Source organism: Lepidochelys olivacea (genome assembly GCF_965140295.1).
Source record: "Lepidochelys olivacea isolate rLepOli2 genome assembly, chromosome: 2".
Lineage (NCBI taxonomy): Eukaryota > Metazoa > Chordata > Testudines > Cheloniidae > Lepidochelys > Lepidochelys olivacea.
The window spans coordinates 213273477-213301039 of record NC_140412.1 but is presented as its reverse complement, the minus strand read 5'-3'; the positions used below and the strand labels follow the sequence as shown (position 1 = coordinate 213301039).

The window sequence follows — 27563 nt, the reverse complement described above, 5'->3', positions numbered from 1 at the left end:
AACAGTGGGGAACATTTCTGTTCAGCCGTAGGCAAACAGCTCAGCAGGATTGGGCTCCTCTGAATGTCCCCTGAAGAAAAGCACCCTATTTCAATCAGGAGACCATGAATGATATCTCACTCTCCTGAGGATAACACAGAGAGATAAAGAACAGATGTTGTTTGAACGCCAGCAAACATACACTGCAATGTTTTGTTGTACAATGATTCCCGAGTACGTGTTACTGGCCTGGAGTGGTAAAGTGTCCTACCATGAAGGACGCAATAAGGCTGCCCTCCCCAGAAACCTTTTGCAAAGGCTTTGGGAGTACATCCAGGAGAGCCGCGAATGCCAGGGCAAATTAATCCTTTCACATGCTTGCTTTTAAACCATGTATAGTATTTTAAAAGGTACACTCACCGGAGGTCCCTTCTCCGCTTGCCAGGTCCAGGAAGCAGCCTTGGGTGGGTTCGGGGGGTACTGACTCCAGGTCCAGGGTGAGAAACAGTTCCTGGCTGTCGGGAAAACCGGTTTCTCCGCTTGCTTGCTGTGAGCTATTTACAACCTCATCATCATCGTCATCATCTTCTTCATCCCCAAAACCTGCTTCCGTGTTGCCTCCATCTCCATTGAAGGAGTCAAACAACACGGCTGAGGTAGTGGTGGCTGAACTCCCTAAAATGGCATGCAGCTCATCATAGAAGCGGCATGTTTGGGGTTCTGACCCGGAGCGACCGTTCGCCCCTCTGGTTTTCTGGTAGGCTTGCCTCAGCTCCTTAAGTTTCACGCGGCACTGCTTTGGATCCCTGTTATGGCCTCTGTCCTTCATGCCCTGGGAGATTTTGACAAAGGTTTTGGCATTTCGAAAACTGGAACTGAGTTCTGATAGCACGGATTCCTCTCCCCATACAGCGATCAGATCCCATACCTCCCGTTCGGTCCATGCTGGAGCTCTTTTGCGATTCTGGGACTCCATCATGGTCACCTCTGCTGAGGAGCTCTGCATGGTCACCTGCAGCTTGCCACGCTGCCCAAACAGGAAATGAGATTCAAAAGTTCGCGGTTCTTTTCCTGTCTACCTGCGCACTGCATCTGAGTTGAGAGTGCTGTCCAGAGCGGTCACAATGGAGCACTCTGGGATAGCTCCCGGAGGCCAATACCATCGAATTGTGTCCACAGTACCCCAAATTCGACCCGGCAAGGCCGATTTAAGCGCTAATCCACTTGTCAGGGGTGGAGTAAGGAAATAGATTTTAAGAGCCCTTTAAGTCGAAATAAAGGGCTTCATCGTGTGGACGGGTGCAGGTTTACATCGATTTAACGCTGCTAAATTCGACCTAAAGTCCTAGTGTAGACCAGGGCTTAGACTTGGTTTTAAATCATGCCTTGAAATGAAAGACTAGCACTGAGCCCAATGACCAAAATACCCTAAAAGCTTCTTGCTCCCAAGATACAACTAAAATTGACATGACACTGAGAGTTGTTTGGTACTAAATTGTTCTGGCCTTGGATGTATGAGTAAACCAAATTCAAAGGGAGCCTTGCATTTGGACCTGACAGCAAAATTTGGTCATAAATTCATGCAGGGTATAACTCTTTTCTTTGATGAAAGAAGGGTTTTGGCTCCAGCTGCTGTGTTTGTACCACTCACTTAAATGTCATATGCAGCATGTTTAAAATCTACATTTTATTTTCTATTATGTTCAACACATTGAATCAAACTTTCAGGAGCTGTGTGAGTGATTTCCCCATAATCTGCAATAAATATATGCCCTTCCCATGCCACAAAAAATATCAATTGAATAAACTGTAAATAAATGATTCAGTAATTCAATTGAATTATGCTACTTATTCAAAACTGTTCACAAGGTACTTTTCAATATAATTCTTTGCAGATTACGTGGTCTGGTAGCATTATTTCTCAGTGATTCTACTTTTCTCTTCTATGCTGGGACAAGATATTCTGTGTGTGTACAGTGTCTAGCATAATGGGAGCGTGGTCCATGACTGGGGACCCTAGGTACTGTCATAATAATTAATATGCACATTTGGGATCCATATTTTGATATGCCCAAAGTTAAGGGATGTTCAGATCTGGGAATTTGGTTTTGGTCAATTTGGGTATTAAATAAAATCTGTTCATGATGGAAGCACTATGTATAGAATAATATAACTTGTATTTCAGTTTTACTTCTATTTTCTTGTTGTATTGTCTTTATGCTGAAGGTGTTGTCTATGACAGTCTAATGCTGAAGCACCAATGCATGTGTGGCAACTATGCCAACCATCCCGAGCATGCTGGAAGAATACAAAGCATCTGGTCAAGGCTGCAAGAAACTGGGCTGCTAAACAAGTGCGAGGTAATAAAGACCAGGTAGCTTCAAACGGCAAAATAATAAATCCTAAATCTGTGTCACTTCTGTAATAATAGAATACATAGTCTCTATAATGATTGGTTGACATTACTAAAATATTGCACATTCTGATGCCTCCTTTCCTCTCCTAAAATGGGATCTGCACACTAACATTAATTTTTCCACCTGTAGTTGTGTAAATTTCTTCTACTTGTAATACCATAACATGAAATCCAGACTTCAGCTGTGTTCTCCACCTGGGGATACATAGAGAGAGATAATGTAAAGGATGGAAGGGATGGATGGATGGATGGATGGATGGATAGATAGATAGATAGCGATCAAAAGGGAGTTACAATCTTTCCAATAGGATCATTGTTTCTTCAGACAGCTAACAATTTCACTTTTGTAACAGCATAAGAACATTTGTGTTATTCATTAATCATCTCCATTGTCTTCATAATTGCATGCTTCACCTTGTCATGTTTCTGCATATAAAACTTGCTTTCATAAGCTTTTCTTATTGTCCCAGGAGTGAGATGGACATTGGGTCAGAAAATCAAGACACTTGAAGCCCAATTCTCCAGACAATATCTGGGCAACTTTGGCATTTAATGTATTTATATTTTAATTTCCTTTACATTTACAACATTGTTCAATATAAGGGAAGCTAAGCTCTGGAACAGGCTTCCGACAGAGGTTGTGGAATCCTTATTATAGGAGGTTTTTAAGAACAGGTTGAACAAACATCTGTCAGGGATGATCTAGGTTTACTTGGTTCTGTTTCCACACAGGGGTTGGGCTAGATGACATCTCAAGGTCCCTTCCAGCCCTACATTCCTATGATTTTATGATTGTGTATTAGTGCATAATAAGTTAATTAAAAGTGGACTGAAAACAGCCTACAGTCATCATTTTGCAAATCTTGGAAACACACACAAGGGGCTCAGTCTTGAAAGGCATTTAATGCCTCTTGAGAGGTGCTGAACATGCTCACATCTTATTGAAGTCCCTGGGAGTTGTGGGTGCTCACTGATTCTCAGGAGCAGGCCCTAGCAGAGCTCAATGCACACTACTCCCATAAGTAAAGTTAGCAGGTGCTTACGTTTTGCAGGATCAAGTCATTTCCTTGGCTCACATACTCTGCTTTTCACATTACAATTGTGTTGTTTACTAATATTTTTGCAAATCCACATGAACTAGCACTGTAGGTCACTTCTTCAGGAAACACTAACTATTCACAGAGATTTTTTGCTCTGTAGAGAACCGAGCACATAGAACTATGAAGTAACAAGCACTGTAATGGATTTGTTATATACACTAATTTAACAAAATGGCAACACTCTAACAGGCTGTTTTTTTCATTTGCTTTCATTTTTTTAATGTTTTAGTAGGCTGTGACTCGGCAAGGTCCTCAAGCACATGTGTAACTTCTAGCAGGAGTTGTTCCATCGATTACAATGGGTCATGAACACATGCTTAGTTAAGTGCTTTGCTAAATTTGAGGCCTAATTACTTTGCTGACTCAGGGTCATAGTGAACACAAAAGAACATAAGTAAGATGCAGTGTGGATTTTCGTTACATAATCTCTGCAGTCAAGAACCTGACATTACTAATCAGTAAACTGTGTCGAATCTTGGAAAGGCAGCACCTATAATGTGGTATAAATTGATTCTTAGGTATAAGTGTCACATGCCTGAGGTACATTATAGTTCTGTAGTCCAGTAGTTTTCTGGAACCCTTGAAGTTCCAACGGCATATCTCATTACAACAGCATATCATGGAGTCTGCTTTTACTCTTCATATTACAGATGTACCTAAACTGAAACCCTGGATCCTGACACTCCCAGTCTTTGGGAAAGTTGGATTTATGTAAGCGGGGGAATAGTCCCACTATTGTGGGGAACTGCACTACCCCGGTGAACTGGGCTAGCGAAAGGATCTGAGTCCTCGCTCCCATTTCCTTTACCCAGTGGCCTCCCTGCCCTTGAGGACTCCCCTTCCACTCTCCTGTCTGGCAGAGTCCTCGTAACCCCAACAAGGCTGGGCCCAGGATTCCTGGGGGGCTTGACCCCCAACCCTGCTGCGGTCACCTAGGACAGGGGCTAGGGTGTCCCCACTCCGGGGTACTCTCTCTGCACTGGGCACTTCTCTGACCCACTGACCATTACATACAAGTTAAACCAAATGCAAGTTATTTAATCAACAATTAATTTTAAAAAGAATAAGGGGAAATGGGAAAGGTTAAAGGAAACACATCACCCCGCTCTGTGGCAGGGAACATCACAAACAGTGTCTCTGGAACGTCCGGGCAGTTCACAGTCTGTTCCTGGTAAGTCCCAGGCCTTCTCCTCAGGCCTGGCTGTGCTGCAGGGATGCTGCGGGTTGGACACTCGCTCTGGTGGTGGCCACAGGCTCTAGGTAGCAGGGCCCTTCTTCCCAGCGTTGTCCCTGCCCTGTCAGGGTTACCAGTTCCCCTTCAAGTCTGGCCTGCAGAGCCTCCTGGCTGAGGCGTCTCCCTGTGTTGGGCCCACTGCCCAGGGCCCCCCCTCGCTCTCCCCAGCTGCTCACGACACCCGGCTCCGGACTCCTCCAGCCCCAGCTCCAGCTCCAGCGCCACTCTGTCTTAGCTCCAGCTCCATTCTACCTCAGCACGGCTGCTGCTCTGCCTCCAGCGCCCTGGGCTGCTGCTCTGGCCCCTCTGGCTCTGGCCCCTCTGGCTCTGCTTGCTGCAGCTCCACTCCCAGGACAGGTCTGCTCTCTCTGGGCTGCTTCTGTGACTCTGCTCCCAGCACTGACCTGCTTCCTGGGCTGCTGCTCTGGCCCCTCTGGCTCTGGTTGCTGCAGCTCTGCTCCCAGGGCAAGTCTGCTCTCTCTGGGCTGTGCCTCTGACTGTGGGGCTGCAGCTCTGCTCCCAGGACAGGGTCTGCTCTCTCTGGGCTGCTTTTCTGGTCCCTCTGGATCTGGCACAGCTCTGCTCCCCAGCTCAGCTTGGGCCCCTGCTCTCTCCTTAGCTCGGCCCCACTCTGTCTGACCCAGGCAAATCCAGCTCACACGGAGGATGGGACCTCCCTGGCCTCCTGACTCCCCGATTAGCCTGCCCGCCCTGTCATTCAGGCTGACCTGGAGCATTGGCCTCTCCCCATTGTTCCTGGGGGCTGTCAGTCTCAGGGTCCTGAATCCCCATCGACCCTTCCCCTTTGAGTACTGGGAGCTAGCAACTAAAACACCCCACTGAATGTTAGTAAGGGGGCAACAGTCCCCTTACATTTGGATAGAAATGTTATGAGTGGCCCCCTATCTACCTTTGTGATAAGCCAATCCCAAACCTTGGATCTGAACACTTCTAAAACTTTGGGAAATTTGGATCTGGAACTTTGTGGTTCAGACCCATACTGGAAAATGTGCAGAATAATGCAACTGGCATGTTAACAGGTTACGTGAAGCTGCAACAAGCAGCGTGTAAAAAATAATCAGAGAGACATCTAAAAGAAAAAAGCCTTATTGTTTACAAACACTATCAAAGCAGCTGCCATAATAGTTGTCTGGTCATGTGTGGTCTGCATGGTTTCCTTTCTTTTGTATACACTGTTATGTAAATCATTAAGGTCCAGATTCAGATGCCCTAACTCTGATCTTATAGCACTTTACTTCACAAATCATCCCACTGATTAGTTCTCAATTTTAGCAAGGGTGATATAATGGGACCCCAAACATTTTATAGGTCTGAATACAATTAAAGGTAAAAAAATGTTATGTTTTTATTATGTGTAATATTAGGCCAAAATAACCTTTTTCATATTAAATATATAAGATTTTCCCCTACAATTTAGTTATTTTAGAAGTTAAAATGTAGCCTTTCAGATCTTGTAGGATCTTGTAAGTTTGCAGGAGCTTTGAGGAAACAAAGCAGTTTAACTCAAGCTGCATTCAACTAATTTGGTACCCCTATGTGTTTCAAAGAAAGCATTTTGTGAAAGCTTACTTACGTTTTACAAATGACATTTCATAGCTTGTTGTATATTCATGTTTAATTATTTGAAGGAAAATGGCTTCTTTGTTGAAACTATTCAGAAATTGGTATTGTAATGGTTCCAGTGTAAAAATAGCCTTTTCAGCCAATAAAGTGAAATCTGAGGGGATATAAATTTGAGGCGCTTTGATAGGGAGATGAAGGGAAGTGCACATTGCAGGTGTTTGTCTTGAACTTGTTCTGTGTCTCAAGAGAGGATTTCATTTGACAGTCCAGTCTGTCTTTTACTTTTCATGAACTCTAAGGCCCAGTTTCAGCAAAGCATCTTAAGGACATACTTGACATTAAGCATATGCTTAAGTCTAACCTTATTTAACAAAGCATTTGCAGCATTGGGCTACCCGTAGACATTTTAGTTGTTCATATAAAGATTTGCAAAAAAAAAATGTGTTGAATGGAGCAGGTGTTTGTTTGTTTTTTACTCCTTCCACTTTGCTTTTACTCCAAAATGGCTGGATCATTTCCCCATCAACTTAAAGAAAAGTAAGAATTCCCATTCAGCCCATGACCAAACCATGAAAATTTTAGTTTGAATGGTGAGTTTTAGAAAGTTATTAGTGACTAAAAACAGAGGGTTAGAATGGAATAATTTATACAGCATTTGCAATACTGGGGACTTTAATTTGTGTGTAAAACATTGACATAATATTTTCATATAAGATGAGCTGTTGCTTGTGCATTTATTGATGCACCTACTCTGCCTGACAAAGGTCTATGGACATAGGATAACTGAGTAAGTGTCATGTGATACATCAGAACTGAGCAACTGAAAGTTGCAGAGTGCTACCTAGCTGCTAGATTGGACTTTGCAATGTTATCCTAAGTAAGGAGTGTTTTGATAATTGGGCCTACAGATTTACCCTAATTATTAGCTCAACTATGAGAAGTGACTGAAAGTATATAAAATGACACAATAGCCTATAGCAATAAATGTTGGTGGGAAAATGTGCAAATGGGAGACAAAAAGATTGAATTAGTCTTTCTCCCTTTTGGGATCTCAAAAGAAAAGTCTTGGGGGTGGGTGGGGGAATGAAGAAGAAGAAGTTGTCTGCCAGCAACCACTGCAGCAAGTTTCAACATCATGGCTGCCACCTGCACCATCTCGTGGGACACTGGGATCTTCTTTAACACTGCTGGGCCTCTGTCATTCTGATCCTGAAAGATGGCCTGACCAGGCTGGGCCAGAGAGGGGAAACCAGAAGACATCATCACCTCCACCGGCTTTGGCTAAACCTGAACCACACCTGGGATGTGAAACTTTGTCATTGCCGCGCTTCATGTGTCGTTTTTCTTCCCCACTGTGAACCTAGGTCCCCGTGTATTCACATACTACACACTACAGCAAGGATATTTATACAGAATATGCCCTGTGAGGTATCATTTGAAAACTAATAACACACTGGTCAGTAATATCATTACAAAATGAATGTAACCACATCATATGTAAAGTTATGAATGGTCTCTGTGTAATGTTAGTAGAACATCTTTAAAACCAGACGGCCTAACCCAGGTAAAAGTAATAAACAGGTTTGTCATAAACAAAGGAATGTGGGTTGACCTCAGTTCATATATTAGCAAAAACAAAGCCATCAAGCTAAATGAGCAGGGGTTATCCTGAAACTGTACTCGAGAGACAGAGAATGAACATGGTTCCTGCATCCCAGAGAGACACAGGAGACTGATTCACCAGGAGACCTTCCTGACTTTTAGGACAAAGACAATTCCTTTGGAACATAAGGGTCAAAGAGAGACTCCATCTTTATCTGACACCTGAGGAGACAAAGAAACCTAGAGCTTTGTGGTCCCTGTGTTGGGTCCTGGCCAGAGCATCTGGTCAGCCATGTTAAGTTAGGTCTTAGTCATTAGAAAGTGTATTTTTACTTTTGTTCATTTGTTCACCCATTCTAGCTTCAATCCCTTCTATTTGGTATCACTTAACCTATGTTAATAAACTTGCTTTATTTTTACTATAATCCAGCTCAGTGCCCTGTTTGAATTGAAAAGATTGTTCACTCCAGTCAAAATGATAAACTGCACTTTTATCTCTTTTAAGGCTCAATGAACCTTACTACTTCTCTGAGTGTTCCAGGAGAGGGCTCAAGACTTCCGAGCAGATGGAAATTTGGGAGTTGGAGTGTACAGCAAGTAGTCACCGAGGCTGCTGGAGACCAGGGTAGAGCTGTTGTATTGTAGGCAGCCTGCTGGGGTCAGAGTGCTGAATCAGTGTTGCACAGCGCACACAGAGACACAGGGAACTATATGCTTGTCTGCTGGCTGTTGGTGTACAGGCTGTGAGCACAGCAGCAGAGCATTTAAGGCACCTGGGTTTACAGAGCAGGCGGTGACACAACCTCTCACTGGTCTGGGTTGCACCCCAAAATATTACACTCACCTTATTCTCTTTTCATTCCTTCTCCATTTGTCTTCTGCCTAGTCAGAGTCTGACTCAGTCAGACAAGACTGTATATATTGCAACACTGGTGTAAGCCTGCAATCAAAGAGGCAGTTAAAAGCAATTCCCTAAACAGCCTGATGTTGGCACAAATTTGCTAATTTTCAGAGTGACTAATACAACTGTGTGCCATGCACGTGTTTATTCCAGCAGCAAGGTTGCAAGTGAATATCAACACAAGAGACAGAAGCTGCAGCTTTTATCTTTGCTATTCTTTTCTTTCGCCTTTTGTGTGTGTTTGTTTTGTTTTGTCTTCTAGGAAATAGGTTTGGATTTTAACAACTCCAACCCATCTCAACTAACTTTTTCTCTTTTTCCGCAAAGGACAATTACTACCATCTAAGAGGCTGTCAGACTAGGGTTATTTCCTTCCAAAGACTCTAAAAAGTTAAGAAGATTTTTAGTAGTGTACTTGCCATGGCGCTAAGCAGACTAAGAGCTCTATACACCAAACCCCGAACCTTATTTAAAACTATTTAAAGTTGGACAGTGAAAGGGTCATGTTGACACCTTTAACTCTTTGTCCCCATATAGTCCATCAAAATTAATACCATCAGGGCAGTGCAGAATTGTGCTGCCTCAGGAGCCAGAATAGTGACTGAATTGTGACTCACAAATAACAGTCTGATTACTGCTTCCCACTTGCTTCAGTGTGGGGAATAAGTTGTACCAACTCTTTTGCTGGCACAGAAGAGTACATCCCCAAATGTGCTGGCTCAGCTACACTGGCTGGCACGTGGGGGGAAGAGAGTAGAGACAAGGCTGCAGCTATTCCCCCCCTCCCTAGCATGAGATGGGAAGTAGCGACCCAGCCATAAGTGGCACATACCTCTTGTGTTTCGGGGAGGCTGACGCGAGTGCTGGAAGCTCCCTAAAAGTGGGAGGGCCACCGGTGCCTGAACTGTGGCCCTGCCCCCTCTTTAGCCCAAGGCCTTGCCCTCTCTTGGCCTCCTCCCCCGAGGCACCACCCCCACTCTGCCTGAGGAACCTCTCCCTCCTCCCCCAAGGCCCCTCTGCCTGCTCCTCCCTCCCCTGAGCCCCCCACTCCTCTCCACTCCTCCCCCGAGGCCTCCCCACCCACTGCTTGCTCCTCTCTGCCCCATCCTGCCTTAAGGTTGAGCAGTGGGGGAGAGGCGGTGGAAAGGTGCAGCAGCGGGCGTGGGGATGGCCTCAGAGGAAGAGACAGAGTGGGGGCAGGAAGAGGCAGAGCAAGGGCGAGGCCTCAGCGGGAAGAGGTGCCGTGCGGGTGGGGCCGTGAGGGAAGAGGCTGAGCGGGAGAGGGGCCTCGGGGCGGAACCCCAGTCTGGGTGCCGGTGGTTCGCATGGCACTTCTCAGGAGCGTCCAGCAGTGACACTCCACAGGCAGCAGGACTTCACACCTCCAAAGGGAGGTTTGCCACATCTGGCATTTCTTTCCCCGTTTAGGGAGGCTTAGCCTCCTCACGCCTCTTATACACGCTGCCCATGGACCCGGTCCTGGCTGCTCTCTCAGCTCACAATGTGACCTGCAGTGCTTTCACAGGGGATTAAGGAGATGTTTTATGCTGTCGGGGTCGGTACTACTGCCTTACTACATGGCTGCGTTGGCCAGTTCATGAGCTTTAACTTTCTGGGGGAGGAGAAGAAGTTTTGTTAAAGAAGTCTGAGACTCCTGGATTATTTTTATTATTGAACTTTGAAATAAAGATTCCTTCTTCATAATCTCACTTTAACTCTAAAGGAGACACAAAAGGCAAAAGTGCGAGTAGGAGAGTGATAGGGCATCAGGAGGGAGAGCTGTATGGGCACTTTAAAAACATTTTTTTTTAATGACAAACGCATTCACATGAGATACCGAAAGACCAGGAAAGACGAAGGTATGTACAGAGCAACAAGAACATGTCTTTGTGTGCATGTGTTTTTAAGAGAAAGATACGCACATATGAGAGCAAGAGCGAGACCCTGATGTGCTAACTGGGCAACAGGTCATTTTAGTGTGTGTGTTTTAAGGAACTGAGAGAGAATTTAACCACTGTGAAAAATCCCAAGAAAGATGAGAAAACTGTGAAGACCATTAGTTTGTTTATTTGTATGTTTGCAGACTAGAGAACCTAGTGGAATTTTAGAGGAAGCAGATCCCTCCATGTCGCTGTGATAAAGGAACTGCTTATACTGAGAGACTTGAGTGATAAATATTGTTTAATCCATGTTATCAATTATTTTTAGTTTAATACAATGGAGAAGATGTAGGCCCCTCCAATTCTGGCTGATTCTAGGGTGGACATTTCCCGTTACCCAACTTCAATATTCTACTCCCTTGACATATGCATACCTCCAAGCTGATGTCAGTGAGGGAACTAACCATGATTGGGAAGGAGAATATCGTGGAGTTCAGAGAAGAGAAGTTTGCCCTTGCTGTGGATCTACCCCAAAATGAGCCCTTTCAAGTTCTCCATAATACAAAACCAATGCAATCCATCTGCTCTGCTACATTATTGCTAATTCCTTAACAAAAGTGTACTTTATCATGATTTTACATCTTTTACTGTATTTTACTAAAGGTTGAGATACCTTCAGGGCCAATCAGAACTAATTAGGACATTACATTGGCCATATTTCAGACCTTGAAAGTATTAGGGGACACAGATAAAGCAGTTCACATCTCTCTGTTTATCCCCCAACAAATAAATTATATTTGTGTATACTTAAAGATACAGAAATGCCTATATTATGCTGTCTGACATCTTGTGGCCTATGCGGACTTAAAACAGGAACTTTGCACCATTGGAAAAACTGAGACTCCAAATTTTATAATGGGGTTACAGCATTTACTTATATAACCTTGGTAGGTCTTGACATATTGGACCTCAAAAACTTGACATTATTCTGACCTGAGTCCTGAGTAGTTGGAGTTTGGGTACTATAGAAATTGGCTTTACAGGCAAAAGGTTATAACAATTAATGGCAGTTAAAAAAAAACCTAACCCTCTTAAATATTTCTAAAATAGTTTATCTATAATCTGTGGGCTTGTCTACATGAACATTTAGTTAGCAGCAAGCTGGGGTATAAATCTACCCTGCACTAGCTTGCCGCACATTAACTATGTGGAATCTTCTGACACTCACTAACAGTTCTTTAGTGCACTGCGATCTAGTCCCATTTCAAAGTGAAGTAGATCAAAGTGCACTAGGGGCTAGTCTAAAGTACTATGGTAAATAGATCTAACTTACGCAACTACGATTACATGAATAACATAACTGAAGTCGACGTAGTTAGAGGCACTTACCGCGGTGGCTACACTGAGCTGTGTCAGCGGGAGAATGTCTCCCAGCGACTTCCCTTACGCTTCTCGGGGAGGTGGAGTACTCAGATCGATGGGAGATTGCTCTCCCATTGATTTAGTGTGTCTTCACTAAACCCGCTAAATCAACACTCGCTGCATCTATTGCAGCCGTGCCGATCTACCGGTCAGTGTAGACATGCCCTAAGGAACTGTTAGTGTGTGGCAGCAGTGTTCACTTGGACAGTTGTTGCATGGCAGACTGATGTGGGGTGGATTTAAACCCAGACTTGCTGCAAACTGAATGGGCATGTGGACAAGCCCCCTATGTGATCTAAGTGTATGAACATGCACCTAGTTGAGATGACCTGCTTATTGCACTTGGGCCTTTGCCACTTGTGACTAATACAGCCATTCCAAGCTCATTCTGATAAAATGACACCACATCTGTTTATCTATCTGATTAGAAAACATTTTTAGCTGACCTAAGAACTATCCTTCCCTCCCTATCTCTGTAGAGAATTGTGTACATATGTTGTGAAACAATTGATAGAAATATATACAATTTTTAGAGAGAATGGATGAATGAACAAATCTTACCAGTCACCACGCTTGTGAAGAAAAAATATTTTTATCATTGACTCCACGCAGAAACATAATGTGCTGATTTTGATTGTAGAACATTGTGTCAAAAGGATGTGAAGGTGCTGCTACAAAGTCTCACGTGAGACTGGAGAGGCCTGGAGAACTTGGAGATGAAAAAAGAGCTGATGTCATTTAGTCCATGGATTGTTCCCTAAATTTTATTTTCCATTGCTGTGTCCAGTCTAGTTTTAAATTATGCACCAAATAGGATTTCCACCATTTCCTTTTGGAGACTATTCCACAGTCCCCTAGATCTAGTTTTTAGGGATATTTTTCTGATTATTCAGAAAAATTTGCCTCTGCTTAACTTAGTATAAATTATGCCCAGTCTGGTTGGACACCTCTTTTCCCTCAAAACTTGCTCTCTTCAAATATACGTAGGGCCCTACCCAATTTATGGTCCAGTTTGGTCAATTTCATGGTCATAGGATTTTTAAAATTGTAAATTTCATGATTTCAGATATTTAAATCTGAAATTTCATGGTGTTGTAACTGTAGGGGTCCTGACTCAATGCTGAAGGCAGTAGAACAGAAGTAAGGGTGGCATGGGATGGTATTGCCATCTTTATTTCTGCACTGCTGCTGGCTGGGTGCTGCCTTCAGAGTTGAGCGCCTGGCCAGCAGCCACTGCTCTCCAGCCTCCCAGCTCTTAAAACAGCACAGAAGTAAGGGTGGCAATACTGCAACCCCACTACAATAACCTTGCAACACCCTGTATGATCCTCTTTTGGGTTGGGACCCCAGTTTGAGAAATGCTGGTCTCCCCCGTGAAATCTGAACTTTTGTGTACTTTTATCCTATACTATACAGATTTCACGGGGGAGACCAGATTTCACAGTCTGTCACACGTTTTTCATGGCCGTGAATTTGGTAGGACACTAAATATATGTAATTGTTGCATTTGTGCCCTGGTGAAGAGAAGAGTTTAGTGTTTTGCAATGTGTGTGTGTGTGGGGGGGGGTGGTTATGTAATACTGAGTGCTAGAAATTTACCTCCAGGAAAAAAAAAAGTTCCGAAATGGAAATTATCCAAAAGAAGAGTCATCCAAAGCATGGAAGTACATACTTTGAAAAATGACTCCATGAAAATAGCATGGGGGTTACATGTGTATTGTCCCTCAGTAAATTTCATATCTATTTACTTACATACAGAACATATTTGATGGGTGTAGATCGTCAGCCTGAGTTATGACAGTGTGCACCAGCTGAGGATTTGACCCATGCTGTTTCCAAATGTCAACACTGCAAATAAAACCGGGGATTTTTAAGTTGAGCTGTTTTCTTTCTGCTTCTACAGTAATAAAGATATTGTGATCAGAACTTGCTGCTGTTTATGCATGAACAAGAATAAAATCCATTTCACTCTGCTGTAGCTGTATCAACTGTGTGCAGTACTAACAGGAGAAGAAAGTAGTAAATGCTTATTTATGTCACTGTAGTAAGCAAATATAACTGAATACACACAGGGAGCAGCTCTGTTGAGTAAGCAAGTGTCATTTTTACAGTTTTTTTAACTGACTGTACTTTAATGGAGCTAGAAGAATAGTCCTTGAAGTTTAACATAGCTGTACGGGAAGGGTAACAGCTGGGTAAGTATTTAAAGGGCCAAACTCCAGTTACAATATGTAAGGAAGCAATACAAATAAAAAAGAGGCAGCAAATGAATCTGAGTCTGGCAGAATGAAACTCTATGGAGACCAACCCTAAATTCAAGAAAAAAAGTACTTTTAGCTTCCTTTAAATGTATGATTTTTATATTTTCCTTTCTAGAAGAATAAATTGATACTGTGGTAAGTAATAGTGGCCCTAGCAAAACACAGTGATCTTTATTTCAAAATTCATCTGTGGCTTCCAGGTGTGAATACACTGTTTTCTTTAATACACAGATATTCAAAGTGGATTGGGTTCTATAGAAAACACATTTATATTTGTTTTCTAACACTTATTGGCTTGTAAGAAAGAGAGAGACTTCTATTTTTTCTTATGTGAAATACTGTATCTTGCCAACTATAAGTTAAGACTCAAGCACAGCATTTGTGATAAACCACACATGCATTTGTTTTTCATCTACTATACTTTAATAAACAAATCAGTGTCACATTCCTGCATGACGCAATTTCAACCCATTATTAATCATACTAAATGTTATTTTGGACCTTTACTTTCCCCCCCTAAATATTGTCAGTGGAATATTGTAGGCCTCTGCTGTTTTCTTTCAGCGAATTCGAGGTCGAAAAGCCAGTCTGGAGGAAATACAGCTGGTTCACTCTGAACATCATTCACTGCTATATGGCACCAGCCCCCTGAACAGACAGAAGCTGGACCCCAGGAAACTCCTAGGTCTGTACAGGCCTCTATTCTATTGAGAACAGCACATTCCAGCACTGTCATTAGTCATAGCTGGTGTCAGTTTAAAATACTTGGCAAGCAGTGTGACAAAAATTCACTTTTTCCAAATGCATTGCTAAGTGAAATGAGAATGTTACAGTGGAAGCCAATATACGTTAGTAAAATGCACTGGCTGGAAAACAACAATGGAAGTTTCTCCACATTTGCTTTTACATCATTTTAATATTAACCCTTTAAGTCATTTCCGCCAGAAGTCAGTAACTATGGAAATTTGGAATGCAATAGATCTTCTATTTCTTTATGTCCTTAATCTAAAAATAAGAGTTAAAAATACACTTGCTTGTCAAAACTGTTCTTCTGCTGTTCTCATTCATTTTATTTATTTTAATCTTTATTTCGGTCGGGTTGAATATAGATACCATTCATCAGATTTTGCTGATAATTGAACTTTGTGTAATTGTGCAGTATGCAGTGTATAGTATCTTTGAGTAACATAAAATCATATTTAAAGTTTTAAATGGTTTTAATGGATATGTAAAAATAAAAACAAGCTATCAGCACTGATGCGTCTCAAGAATTATATTCGGATGCATGGTCAGTGCTGAGCATATACTTTAATTTTAGGAACGGTAGGGTTAGATTCAAATCTCAGATAGGTAGTGCACAAGGCAAAGTATCTTGACAAACCTACAATAGTGAATGTTGCACTCTACACATTAGAGTTCTTAGCTACTATTATTTCACCCAGTAAAAGACATGGAGCTTTATATTTATAACATGCCCTTCCCCTCAAAAGCTTTTTTTCCCCCAGAGATTCATTATAACTATTTCTACAACTACATTAAAACTACATTAAAATAGAATAAAACTACATTAAAATAGAATACATTAAAATAGAATCACTTCTAGACCCCTGAAGATTTGAAATATTTCATTGAGATGTTATCATTTTGATAAAAAGAAAAGGAGGACTTGTGGCACCTTAGAGACTAACCAATTTATCTGAGCATAAGCTTTCGTGAACTACAGCTCACTTCATCCAAATAAATTGGTTAATCTCTAAGGTGCCACAAGTACTCCTTTTCTTTTTGCGAATACAGACTAACAGGCTGTTACTCTGAAACCTATCATTTTGATCAATTTCGTTTTGACTTTTGTACTGTATTAATTGTAATATGTTATATACACACAATATTAAACATTATATGTAATTAGGTTTGGCAGAATTTGAATTTTTTTTATAATTTTGAGGGATAATAGTGTTTATTTTTAAGCTTCTTTATTTTTATTGATTTAGATTTTCAGAGTTGCAGGAAATTATGGGGAAAGTCACACAATGGGGGTCAGACAATAATTATTTAATGTCAGTACATGTTGAGATTAAAAATGTTAAAGCTTTATAACTGTTAAAACACAAATTGTCATCATCACGTCAAAATATACAAAGTAAATATCCTTAAATCAAATTCTAATAAGTTCTCAATCATCGTTTTTCTTACTTTACCTAGCTGTAAATATCAATTATTATGGATGGAAATATTTTTTTCATTGATTTGTGTGATACAGTGTAAATCAGTGCTTATTAACATTCTCTGATAAAAATGTACGCCTTCCAAGCCTTAATGTAATGTAATATAATGAATTAATATATAAATGTCAAAGCAAAATAAATTGAGATTATAAAGTCTACGTGAAATATTTCCCATTGAAAATTTCATGAAATCAATAAGTTCCTGCAAAGCATTTCAATTTCAACAAAACTGCATTTTTTTGACAGAAAACTGTTCTGTTGAAATATTTTTGACTAGCTCTACCATTTGGCTTCATGTGCTAACTCGAAGGAAAGATGATGGTTGACAAAATTATACACTCTTTTGTTCCCCACCCTCATCGACCGTTCACACAGTCATGCACAGTAGACACTTTTCAGTGGAACACCGCAGACCGTAGGCCTGGTGGAAACAACAGATTTATATGGCATTAAACTGTTTCATATTCAGAAATATCCAAACCTTTCGCTGTAGCTTAAAAATAAAAAAAGATACCGCTTAGGGCGCTACTGTTAAAAGTGACTTACAGGAGATGGGGTAAATCTAGCATGAGAAATGGAGTACTAGCTAATTAAGTGCGTGTTTTACAAATTACATATTAAATCCCTGATTCAGGAAAACATCTCTCTTCAAAAAGGGTGCTTAGCCACATACTTAAGTCCTGATAAATCAATGGGATTTAAGCACACGGTTATAGTTAAGCAGGTGCTTAAGTGCTTTCCTGAAGAGGGATGGATTTATCCACGTGGTTACATTTTTCCTGAATCAGGGCCTAAGAGTTCAGTTATTACAAATGACCATTTTACAATTTATGTAACTTTTTTAGAAATTATGTAACTTTGCACTATTCAGACGTTAAGCTTTTGATTACTCATGTTTCACTACAGTGTGTTAAACAACATGGCATGTTGCATTACATCTTGATGTGATGCAAATTAATACAGGAGATGATGTGTCATATTACGTTATGGTTTAATGTGACAGGAAACACCATTTCAAACCTCTTTTAACATGCAGAACAACCAGTCATTTCCATGTAGATCCCACAAGTTCAGTGTGAATTTTTTCTCTCCTGCCGTCATTATGAAAATGTTTCTAAAAAAGTAAAGTTTCCAATTACCACAAATTTGTAAATGTGAAAAATTTGCTGTCAGCTCATATGCTTCATTTTAAGTGGAACAAAAAGATACATTTAGACAGCATATGTAAGTATGTTACAATTTTTGTGCATTCCTATGTGATCACTTAGCAATACCCTCTTCAATCTGAGGGTTGATATTGGAAAACAGTTCAGGTCCCCAAACCTCCCTTGTGTTCTGCAAGCTTTCATCCAGTATTACTAGATTGTCCATCTTTCCACAAAGTCCTGTTTTGCTGCTGCCTCTTCTTTTGCACACCAAAGCCTCAATCCTGCACTGTGAGTCACTCACACAGACTGCAGCATCCATGTGGATTGCTGACGTGGCACTTAATTTTGCATCATAACCCTCTCCTCCAAACAGTTTCCTTTGTATGAGAGTTCATCAGAGAATCCTTTCCTTTGTGGTCTTACATATCAGAAAAGGGAATCTTTGTGATTCTCCTATTTTAATATTCCTTTATTTGTGCTCTATATTGTATCCGTGACTAATGGAGTAGGCCGCTGAAACACCATATTCCTCAGATCTTCTCCTGATGGCCATTTTCTTCAAGTGTTTGGCTCTCAATCTTACAAGACCTGTTCTGATGCAAGACTGAAGAACTTATTGTGAAATTTTCACTCTCCTTCCACCTAATCTGGTATATTCCAATCCTTTTTTTTTCCTTTGATACATTTTGTGAAAAATCAAGTAGTAGGCATTTGCCAAGTACTTTTGAATCTTTCCAAATATCATTAGGACCTCTTGAATTGTCTCATTTTGAACATTTTTACTGCTGGTTTTGGGTTGCTTTTTTTGGTGTGTCTTTTTGTTTTGTCAACAAAGCTGGAGGTTCTTTCATTGCTATGACGATCATTAGGTGACCGTCCTATTCCCTCTTAGCAAAACATTTTCATACTGTTCTTTCAAAGAGATCTTGATGTTTTTCCTGTTCTGTTATCACTTTGCTATCTGCTTCTCTGACAATTGTGCAATAGGGAATGAGTGTTTCTGGTAAATTTCTTGATGTGTTGAAAAGTCTTTGTACATATTTTCCCCTGTGTCAATACTTCAGTGTTGAATACTGTCTGTTGATGGATTTCTACATCTTGCTTCACCATCTGCTCTCTTTTTGTGACAATTCCTATATGCATCTAGGATTAAGATATCTGGGAATTCATCTTTCCTCTCTCACGTTCCATCAGTTAGCCACTGGATTTCTTGAAAAAAATTCTAGTTATACAATGTTTTCAAAATGTCATCCTTTATCTCTCATGAAACTTTAGTCACCCCCTCCTAATAGAATCATAGAATCATAGAATATCAGGGTTGGAAGGGACCCCAGAAGGTCATCTAGTCCAACCCCCTGCTCGAAGCAGGACCAATTCCCAGTTAAATCATCCCAGCCAGGGCTTTGTCAAGCCTGACCTTAAAAACCTCTAAGGAAGGAGATTCTACCACCTCCCTAGGTAACGCATTCCAGTGTTTCAGCACCCTCATAGTGAAAAAGTTTTTCCTAATATCCAATCTAAACCTCCCCCACTGCAACTTGAGACCATTAATACTTTGACAGCACCTCAAACCTGTTATTTTTAATTATGTATTTTTAGTGCCCTTTCCCAGACTTTTCCATCATCTCCTCAGAAAAATGTGAAAAAGTGCCATCCACCTCAGCCACTGGATCTGCATTGCAAGTGACCTGATGACCCCCTTCCATATCCCCTTTCTTGCATGCCCCAGAGCATCTACCTACCCTGGTATATCTGGGGTAATCATCCCTCTATGGCATACTGTAAGAGAATATTCTGTACAGCTACTGCATGTGCAATCCCCTTGCATAGTCACATGGGAGCTCTTAAATTGGTGCAGATGGCTTTGTTTAGTCCCTCTTTACCTGTATGATTTTCACCCTATGTTAATTGATCAATATGCCCTGTTCTGCTGATTAGAAATAGCTGCAAATTCAGTGTGTCTTGGGTTTTACTATCAGACTAAGGCACTTTCTTCCAACTTTCCAATCTGGTCTCTCACTGCTGAAAGACTATAGTTTATAATCTTTTTTATACACTTCATTTATACTGGTTAAACACAAGTAACTCTAGCCTTTGCCTCTTCCTCAGCAATGGATTGCTACTTCCTAGGCAGCTTGAATTGATCCACCATCTAGCATTCCCTCTGTGTTGAAGTTACAAAACTAATTCAGTGGTACAGTGGGGGAAATCTATGTTCTCTTCCACAACTGCCCTGGAAAGATTTGCCTAGAGCCAAATTACATACTCCAACAGTGAATGGGTCAAATTCTAAAATTTTTACCTAGTTTTAACATAGTCCTCAATAAGGCAAACACTAAGTTCAAAAAAAGAAAAGGAGTACTTGTGGCACCTTAGAGACTAACACATTTATTTGAGCATAAGCTTTTGTGAGCTACAGCTCACTTCATCTCACGAAAGCTTATGCTCAAATAAATTGGTTAGTCTCTAAGGTACCACAAGTACTCCTTTTCTTTTTGCGAATACAGACTAACATGGCTGCTACTCTGAAACTAAGTTCAAAGGTAATAAAAACTGAATATAGGACTGACTTAAAACTAAGTAACAACTGCAGGATCCAGTGAGTCATCATATTGTGTAAATTAAGGAAAGTAATACATTAGACTGTGTTATCTGTATGTTCTTTGTCTAAGTTTCATTTGGTATAGTAATGCTATCAATTCATATAGTACTGCTGAAGTATACAGTTATTTATGTTAATTATAAGCTATTAAAATACTGATATAATTACACTTTAAATGAGCTCATACTGTAATTGTCTGGACCATTAAAAGTACCGGCATTCACGTTGATTTTCAGTGAGGTTTCATGCCTAACCCCCATTCCTTTGGAAATCCCAGCCTAACCAGTTTAACAGCTTTATTAGTGTTTCAAAATTTAACCCCAAAATCCAAAGACTGATTCTGATCTTTTTAGTACAAATCACAGTGTTACTCTAAAGTTATAGTATTTTTGTTTAACTTCTGTGGGTGAAGAAGACAACTTTCGAGCGCCACAGATTTCTTCTGCAGGAAGACCTGAAAAAGAGCTCTGAGGAGCTTGGAAGCTTGTCTCTTTCACCAATGGAAGTTGGTCCAATAAAAGATATTACCTCCCCCATCTTGTCTCTCTCATAACCTGGGACCAGCATGGCTACAGCAACACTGCAAACTGTATTTTAGTTGACTAGTTATTGAGAGAGATTAATAAATTGGGATTGAATTAATGAAGATTATTTTTCAGTTTTATGTTTATTGTTGTCTTTTCTCTTTAACATATAGGCAGCGTGTCTCAAAAAATCTTTTCCTTGTTGCCTTGTGGGGGACTTGGGGTAAGTAGAGGCTGTTCCAATGTAATCTGTACAGCATAAATAGATTTTTAAAGTTATTGGTCATCTTCAGACTCATGTTCGGTGGGTCCTACGCTTGAGGAGCTAATATACAATGACAGAAAATAAAAATGAAGCTTTTGTCGTACTGCCATACTGATTTTTTTCTAGATACTGTCTATGTTCATAATCTGAGATTGCAGTATCACAGGGCAATATTTTTGTCCTGATAGGAGGTATGTTACTTGTCTGTCACTGGACATATTTTCTTTAGTGCGTTGGTTTTTGAGAAAAGTAATGTGATAATTAGAGGGGCTGTATTGTAGTGAAATGTTCTTAGCTATAGCGAAAGCCTGATAAAGAGTCCTGAATAGTTAATCCAGCACTATGTTCCACTAAAAGGAAAAAAATAAAGTACACACAAATAGCACTTTGCATAATGGGCATTGTTTACTAACTGTCAGGGCATAATTTTTGTTAATAAAATATTAAATAGAATTTTTGACCAACCTTTTTAATACCAAATTATGGAAACTATTTATTCTGCTACATTTTGAGCCAGTGGGTCCAGATTTCTAGGAGAAACTGTTCCAATATTAGGAAAAGAACCAAAATTAAAAAAAAAATCCCCCACAGAAGAGAGCTCTATCAACATTTGTTACCATTCTCCTATAATTTGCTGTTGAAGGTCATTAACAGTTAGAAACAATTTTCCATCTACAATTTTCTTCACTGGTGCTTTCTTTAGCTATGTTCTGTGGTCTAAATGGAACTGTAAACGATCACTGTCAATAAAATTAAGGTGCAATGCTTAGATTATTGGCCACTGATATGCTGGCTGAGAGTTGCACATTTGTTCTAGCTCCCTTTCACTGTTTTTGTCTTCGGGAGTGAAACCACAGTCTCTAGAGTGCAATTGGAACTAGAGGCCAACTTCCATTGAAATACTACAAGTTTGCTTTTTCTCTACTGAAGCTTGCCAACACATTGTATATGCTTTTGTCCCCCACATAGGATAATTTCCATTCCACTGTAATCTTTGCTGTGAGTTTTTCTTATTATGAGATGTTATCGTGAAGCTTGAACCTGACAAAAAGCATATCCAGGCTACCAGGCTTTAACAAACAATCAATTTCACTTTATAATTGTTGTTATTATTTGGTAATTTCTAAAGATTTCACTACTAGGAATTAAGGAACAGACTCTCAGAGGATGTAAATCAATGTGGCTATATAAGCTGAGGATTGGGTCCAGTGTTGTAAGACTAGCGACTAATGGTAATGACATGCTATATATATTCAGGTTGTGAGTGTGTGTGTGTCCAAATCAGGTCCTACTGAGGCAAAACTGTCATTGAAGTTATTGGGAATTTTGTTTGAGAAAGGACTGAGCAAGAAATGAGGAATAACTTCAGGAGATGTTATCTGCATTTATGAGCAAAAGGTAGTTAATAAGAGGTGCCTGATTGCTCGAGAGCATGGGAAAGTAGGTTGCCATGTGCTCACATTATTTTGGAGGGTACAATTTTGGAAAATCTTACTTCTGAGAAATAGGTCATCAAGATATTGACCAATGTGTGCAATGAGAAAAATCAGTGAAGAGAGAGAGAAAGGGGCTTTGCAGTGCTTCTAGAAATGGGAGGCATGTGTGCTGTTCTGCACTAACACAGGTCAGGAAATACTCAGCCAATCTTTGTTCTTTCAGATGTTTAGAGGAACCTGCACTTTGTCAAACTCATTTGACTCATTTCTGATTCAGAATCATATAAACAGAAATATATATTGTTGTATTACACCCTCTATTTAGCGTACCGCTAGTTAGTTTGCCTCTTTTTATTTTATTTTCGTGTTTGGTTAGGAACTCTTTGTAGAGAGGGAGAGGGGAGGTTATGACCTTTTCCAGAGTAAATGCTCAGTTGAGGAGACCTTTTTTTGGCTGAATTAGTTGTCTCTTAGTTAAAACGAGCTCTTTCTATTATGAGGGTGGAAGTAGTGAAGGGTCATTGTTATTTGATAGCTTTTGGGATAAGGTGGGGGAGGGGGTTGTACTGCATAATGCAGTAAACCCAGCATACTGCTTGTCTGAATGTTTTATGTGATGGGATGGATGACTTCGAATGTAGTTTTCTCATTTGCTGGTGAGCAGATCTTTATTTTCTTTTGCTTACTTGTATGAAAATGAAATTCAAGTCTGTATTCTGTAGCAGAGAATATAGTGGGAAAGAATATATGAAAGAATCCCCTTCTTTAAGAAGATCTTCTGAGCCTGTGTGAAGTTCTCTGTTCTGTGTTTGGGGCGTTGATAAATAATCAGAAATGACTTGCAAATGGAAATATCTGGTGCCAGATTGTCAGCTGGCGTCAATTGCAGTAGCTCCATTGAAGTCCATTGACACCAGCTGAGAGTCTAGCTCAGGGAAAGTTCACTCATTCAAAGTATATTATAAACAGTGGTGTTATTCGAAGAAGGTAGCTTTTCCCCTTTCTTTCTGTTATTATTATTATTATTATTTTATTTATTATTTGAGTGTGCACAGGGTGCTTAGCAAGGTTTATGTGATTTTCCTTTCTATGCTACTATAATAATATGTCTAACCTCTTTTTAAGCCTAGTTCCTTGCACAGGGGAGAGAATGATAAGATGCACATTTTTACTTTGACCTCCCTTGTAGTATTTTTGGAATTTAAGCCCTGATTTTGCAAAGAATTGTGCACATGCTTAAAATTAAGTAGGTGCATCATTTTTGGTAGGCTTGGGGCCATAGTGGCCAGCTTTATTAAGTTAAATATTGTTTTGGTGCTGGTTCGAAAGAAATTGTTTTTGTGCTGCTTTGCTTATTAAGTCTATGAGTGGGTTATTATAGTTAGTGACTTATAGAAAATTGTCAAGTTGTCTTGATACTTACCAAGTTTATCAACTCCTCTTGCATTAAAATATAGGGTATAGATGATGATTTGGTGAACCAAGGTCATCCTAGGGAAAAGCACTGCAACTCAACATAGAATGCTGGGTCTTGACTATGGATACATCTAGTACATTAGAAGAAAACAGTCCGAAGCACTACAGAAAACCAAGTGGTGTAAGCTTAAAAAGTTAGCAGGAAGTTTAAAATGAAAGTGTTAGAGGAGATCTCTTTAGAAGGCTTAAGAGAAAATACGAATCAAAGATAGATTCATGTAGCAAGCAAAATTCAAGAAAGTGCACAGAGCCCGCTTGGTGAACAGAAGCAAGAACCTTTGTCCCCAGTAAGATCTGGTGGCAGAATGAGAAAGTTTGAGAGGCTGAGAAGGAGAAGAAAAAGTGTTTTAAACTTTGGCAAGCAATGCTCCAACAGCAGGATTTTCAGAAGTATAAAAAAGCCAAAAACAACCAAAGAAAAAAAAAGGCAAAGAAAGAGATAGCAGCTGCTAAGGCTAAAGCCATGGAAGCCCATTTTAAATGCCCATTTTGAAATGAAGGAAGGTGAGAAATAAATATATTCATTGGCAAAGACCTGTGATAAGTGAACTAAAGACAGTAGTGAGATCAAAGTAATTAAAGATGAAAGTGGCTATAATTAATCAAGGAGAACCAGGTTAAGGAACAGTGGAGAAATTACTTTAAAAAGCTAATGAATGGAGAGAAACCAATAGGACCATGCCCTATAATAAAACCAAACCAAGACCTAAAAGGAAAAGTTATAAAAGCATTGAGCCACACGAAAAATAAGAAAAATCTCAGCCCTGGTGGCATACCAGCAGAGTATGGAAGTGCCTGGAGCAACAGACATGAACATATTGACATAACTGTTTAATTGTATCATGAGGATTGAGACAATGCCTGATGCCTGGAGAAAGAGCACATTAGTACCAGTATTAAAGAGAAAAGGAGACGTACAAGACTTTGGTAACCACGTTGGCATTAAACTCATGAGCCACATGATGAAGATCTGGAAAAAGTTATTGATAAGATACTACAAACAGAAGTAAAGGTCAGTAACAATTAGTTTGGATCCAGGCTAGGCAACTCAACATTGGATGCTATCTTTGCATTGAGATTGCTTGTGGAAAAATATAGAGAAAAGAGGAAAACGCTGTATGTGGTATTTATCAATCTTGAGAAGGCTTATGACCACATTCAGAGAGAAGTAATCTGGTGGCTTATGAGACTGGAACAGATACTGGAAGACTGTAAGTATGTCTAAATTTATGGCATCATGTAGAGTACAAACACTGAACACCCAACTAGCATGGTATAAATAGCATGGCATGCTTAGGTGAAGCAAGGAGAATAAAGTGCCCTACACAACTGAATGCCCAGGGTATATACCCTACATAGGCTCTTTACACACGGAAGCAGTCTTTTGTGTCTGCACAGCTATTTTCACCAGTGTAATGTCCCACTGCCTCCTGGCTGCTGGAGTCTTTCCCCACCACAGTGAAATGCTCTGGCAGTGGGGAAAGGCACTGGTGGGGGGAGGAAGCAGGGAGAGGCTCCAGCAGTGAGGAAAGGTTCTGGCTGGGGGAGACAGCAGGGAAAGGCTCCCCACTGCCAGAATCTTTCCTCACTGCTTCCCCGCTGCAGAACCTAACCCAGCTGTCTCCCGCTGCCAGAGTAGTTCATTGTGACATGTAGCTACACACCACAGTGGCAAGTGTTGATGCAGCCTGCCTTTCAGTATGGCAGGTAACTACACGTGTACTGCCTGTACACAACATGCTGTCGTAAATGTGGACATAGCCTATACCAGACTTATCCAGGACATGTACTAGGGTGCTGTTACCACTGTTAGAAGGCCATGTGGAGAAACTAAACAGTTTCTAGTAAGAATTGGAATATATCAATGCTCAGTCCTTAGCCCCTTTTTGTTCACGATGCACTAGCAGAAAACATCCAGAGAGTGGCACCCTGGCACATGCTCTTTCCAGATGATGCTGTGCTATGTGGGACAGCAAAAAGGAAGTGGAAGAAAGCTTAGTGAGATGTAGGTGTGTACCTGAAAGAAATGGCATGAAAATTAGCAGCATTGAAAGAGACTATATGGTCTGTAGATTCGATGATACCTTTCAGGAAGACAAAGAATACCATAAGTTTGAGGGGTCAGCTACTACTACAAACAGACGTTTAAGTCTTTAGGTTTGATTGTATGGGATAATGATGAACTCAGAGATGAATTAATAAGCAGAACAGGAAAGACATGGACTAAATGGAGAGAATTGAGTGGAATGAACTGCAACAGGAGAATTATCTCATTGCAAATTAAGATCTACAAGATGGTAATTACAAAAAGAAAAGGAGTACTTGTGGTATCTTAGAGACTAACAAATTTACTTGAGCATAAGCTTTCGTGAGCTACAGCTCACTTCATCAGATGCATTCAGTGGAAAATACAGTGGGGAGATTTATATACATAGAGAACATGAAACAATGGGTGTTACCATACACACTGTAACGAGAACCTTGTAACAAGAGTGATCACTTTCGTTACAGTGTTTATGGTAACACCCATTGTTTTGTGTTCTCTATGTATATAAATCTCCCCACTGCATTTTCCACTGAATGCATCCGATGAAGTGAGCTGTAGCTCACGAAAGCTTATGCTCAGATAAATTTGTTAGTCTCTAAGATGCCACAAGTACTCCTTTTGTTTTTGCAAATACAGACTAACACGGCTGCTACTCTGAAACCTGTCAAGATGGTAATTAGGCCTTCACTTTTGTATGGCTCTGAATGCTGGGCACTGAGGAAGAGACAGGAGCAGATCTTGAATGCAGTAGAAATGAAGATGTTAGGATGGAGGCTTGGAGTTGCAAGGATGGACCATGGAGTTAATGGATTAGAGGTGATGTGAAGATGGTAGAAAAGTTGAGAGAATCCAGGTTCAGATGGTTTGGGCGTGTGAAAAGAAGATTGGAAAAATATGTAGGAAACAGGGTGTTAAATTTAGAAGTGGAGGGTAAGAGAAGGGGTGGAAGACTCAAACCTAGATGGATGGATGTCATACAAAAGGATATGATTAGCTGCAGACTTTCCAAGGAACTGCTTCAAGACAGACTGGAATGGCGAAGAGTGACTCAAAGAGCTGATGCATATAGATAGGGCTAAGGCTAGAAGTAGTAGTTTGGGATGGCCTGGATTACTTACAAATGATCCCAAATGGGGGCCAGTACAACCTTCATGACACATTATCCTGTCAAATTCTTATGTGTATTATTACAACACCTAGAGGTCCTAACCAAGATCAGGGACCCTTTGTGCCAGGTACCATGTATAGACATAGCAAGAGACAGGCCCTGTCCCAAAGATCTTATAATCAAAATGGAGGCCAGAATAAATACTGAAGCCCATATTTTCTGTGATTCAGCTTTGCCCTGCACCTTTTGTACAGAAGCAAAATAGGTGTAAAATGCTACCTTTTGTAAGCATTTTATATCCACTTTGCCCTCACTTTCCTGTAGTGAAAATGATCATAAAAAGTACAGGTCAC

At 40.5% G+C, this 27563-nt stretch overlaps 1 protein-coding gene across 1 annotated transcript in view; it reads left to right on the top strand.

Annotated features, from left to right (window-relative positions):
- HDAC9 (histone deacetylase 9) overlaps nt 1-27563 on the top strand; it is a 703417-nt gene that overhangs the window by 530618 nt on the left and 145236 nt on the right. Inside the window, exons 16-18 of the mRNA XM_084619569.1 lie at nt 2206-2339; nt 14944-15068; nt 21056-21101. Of these exons, the coding sequence (XP_084475695.1) occupies nt 2206-2339; nt 14944-15068; nt 21056-21101 (305 nt within the window). The remainder of the gene's footprint in view (nt 1-2205; nt 2340-14943; nt 15069-21055; nt 21102-27563) is intronic.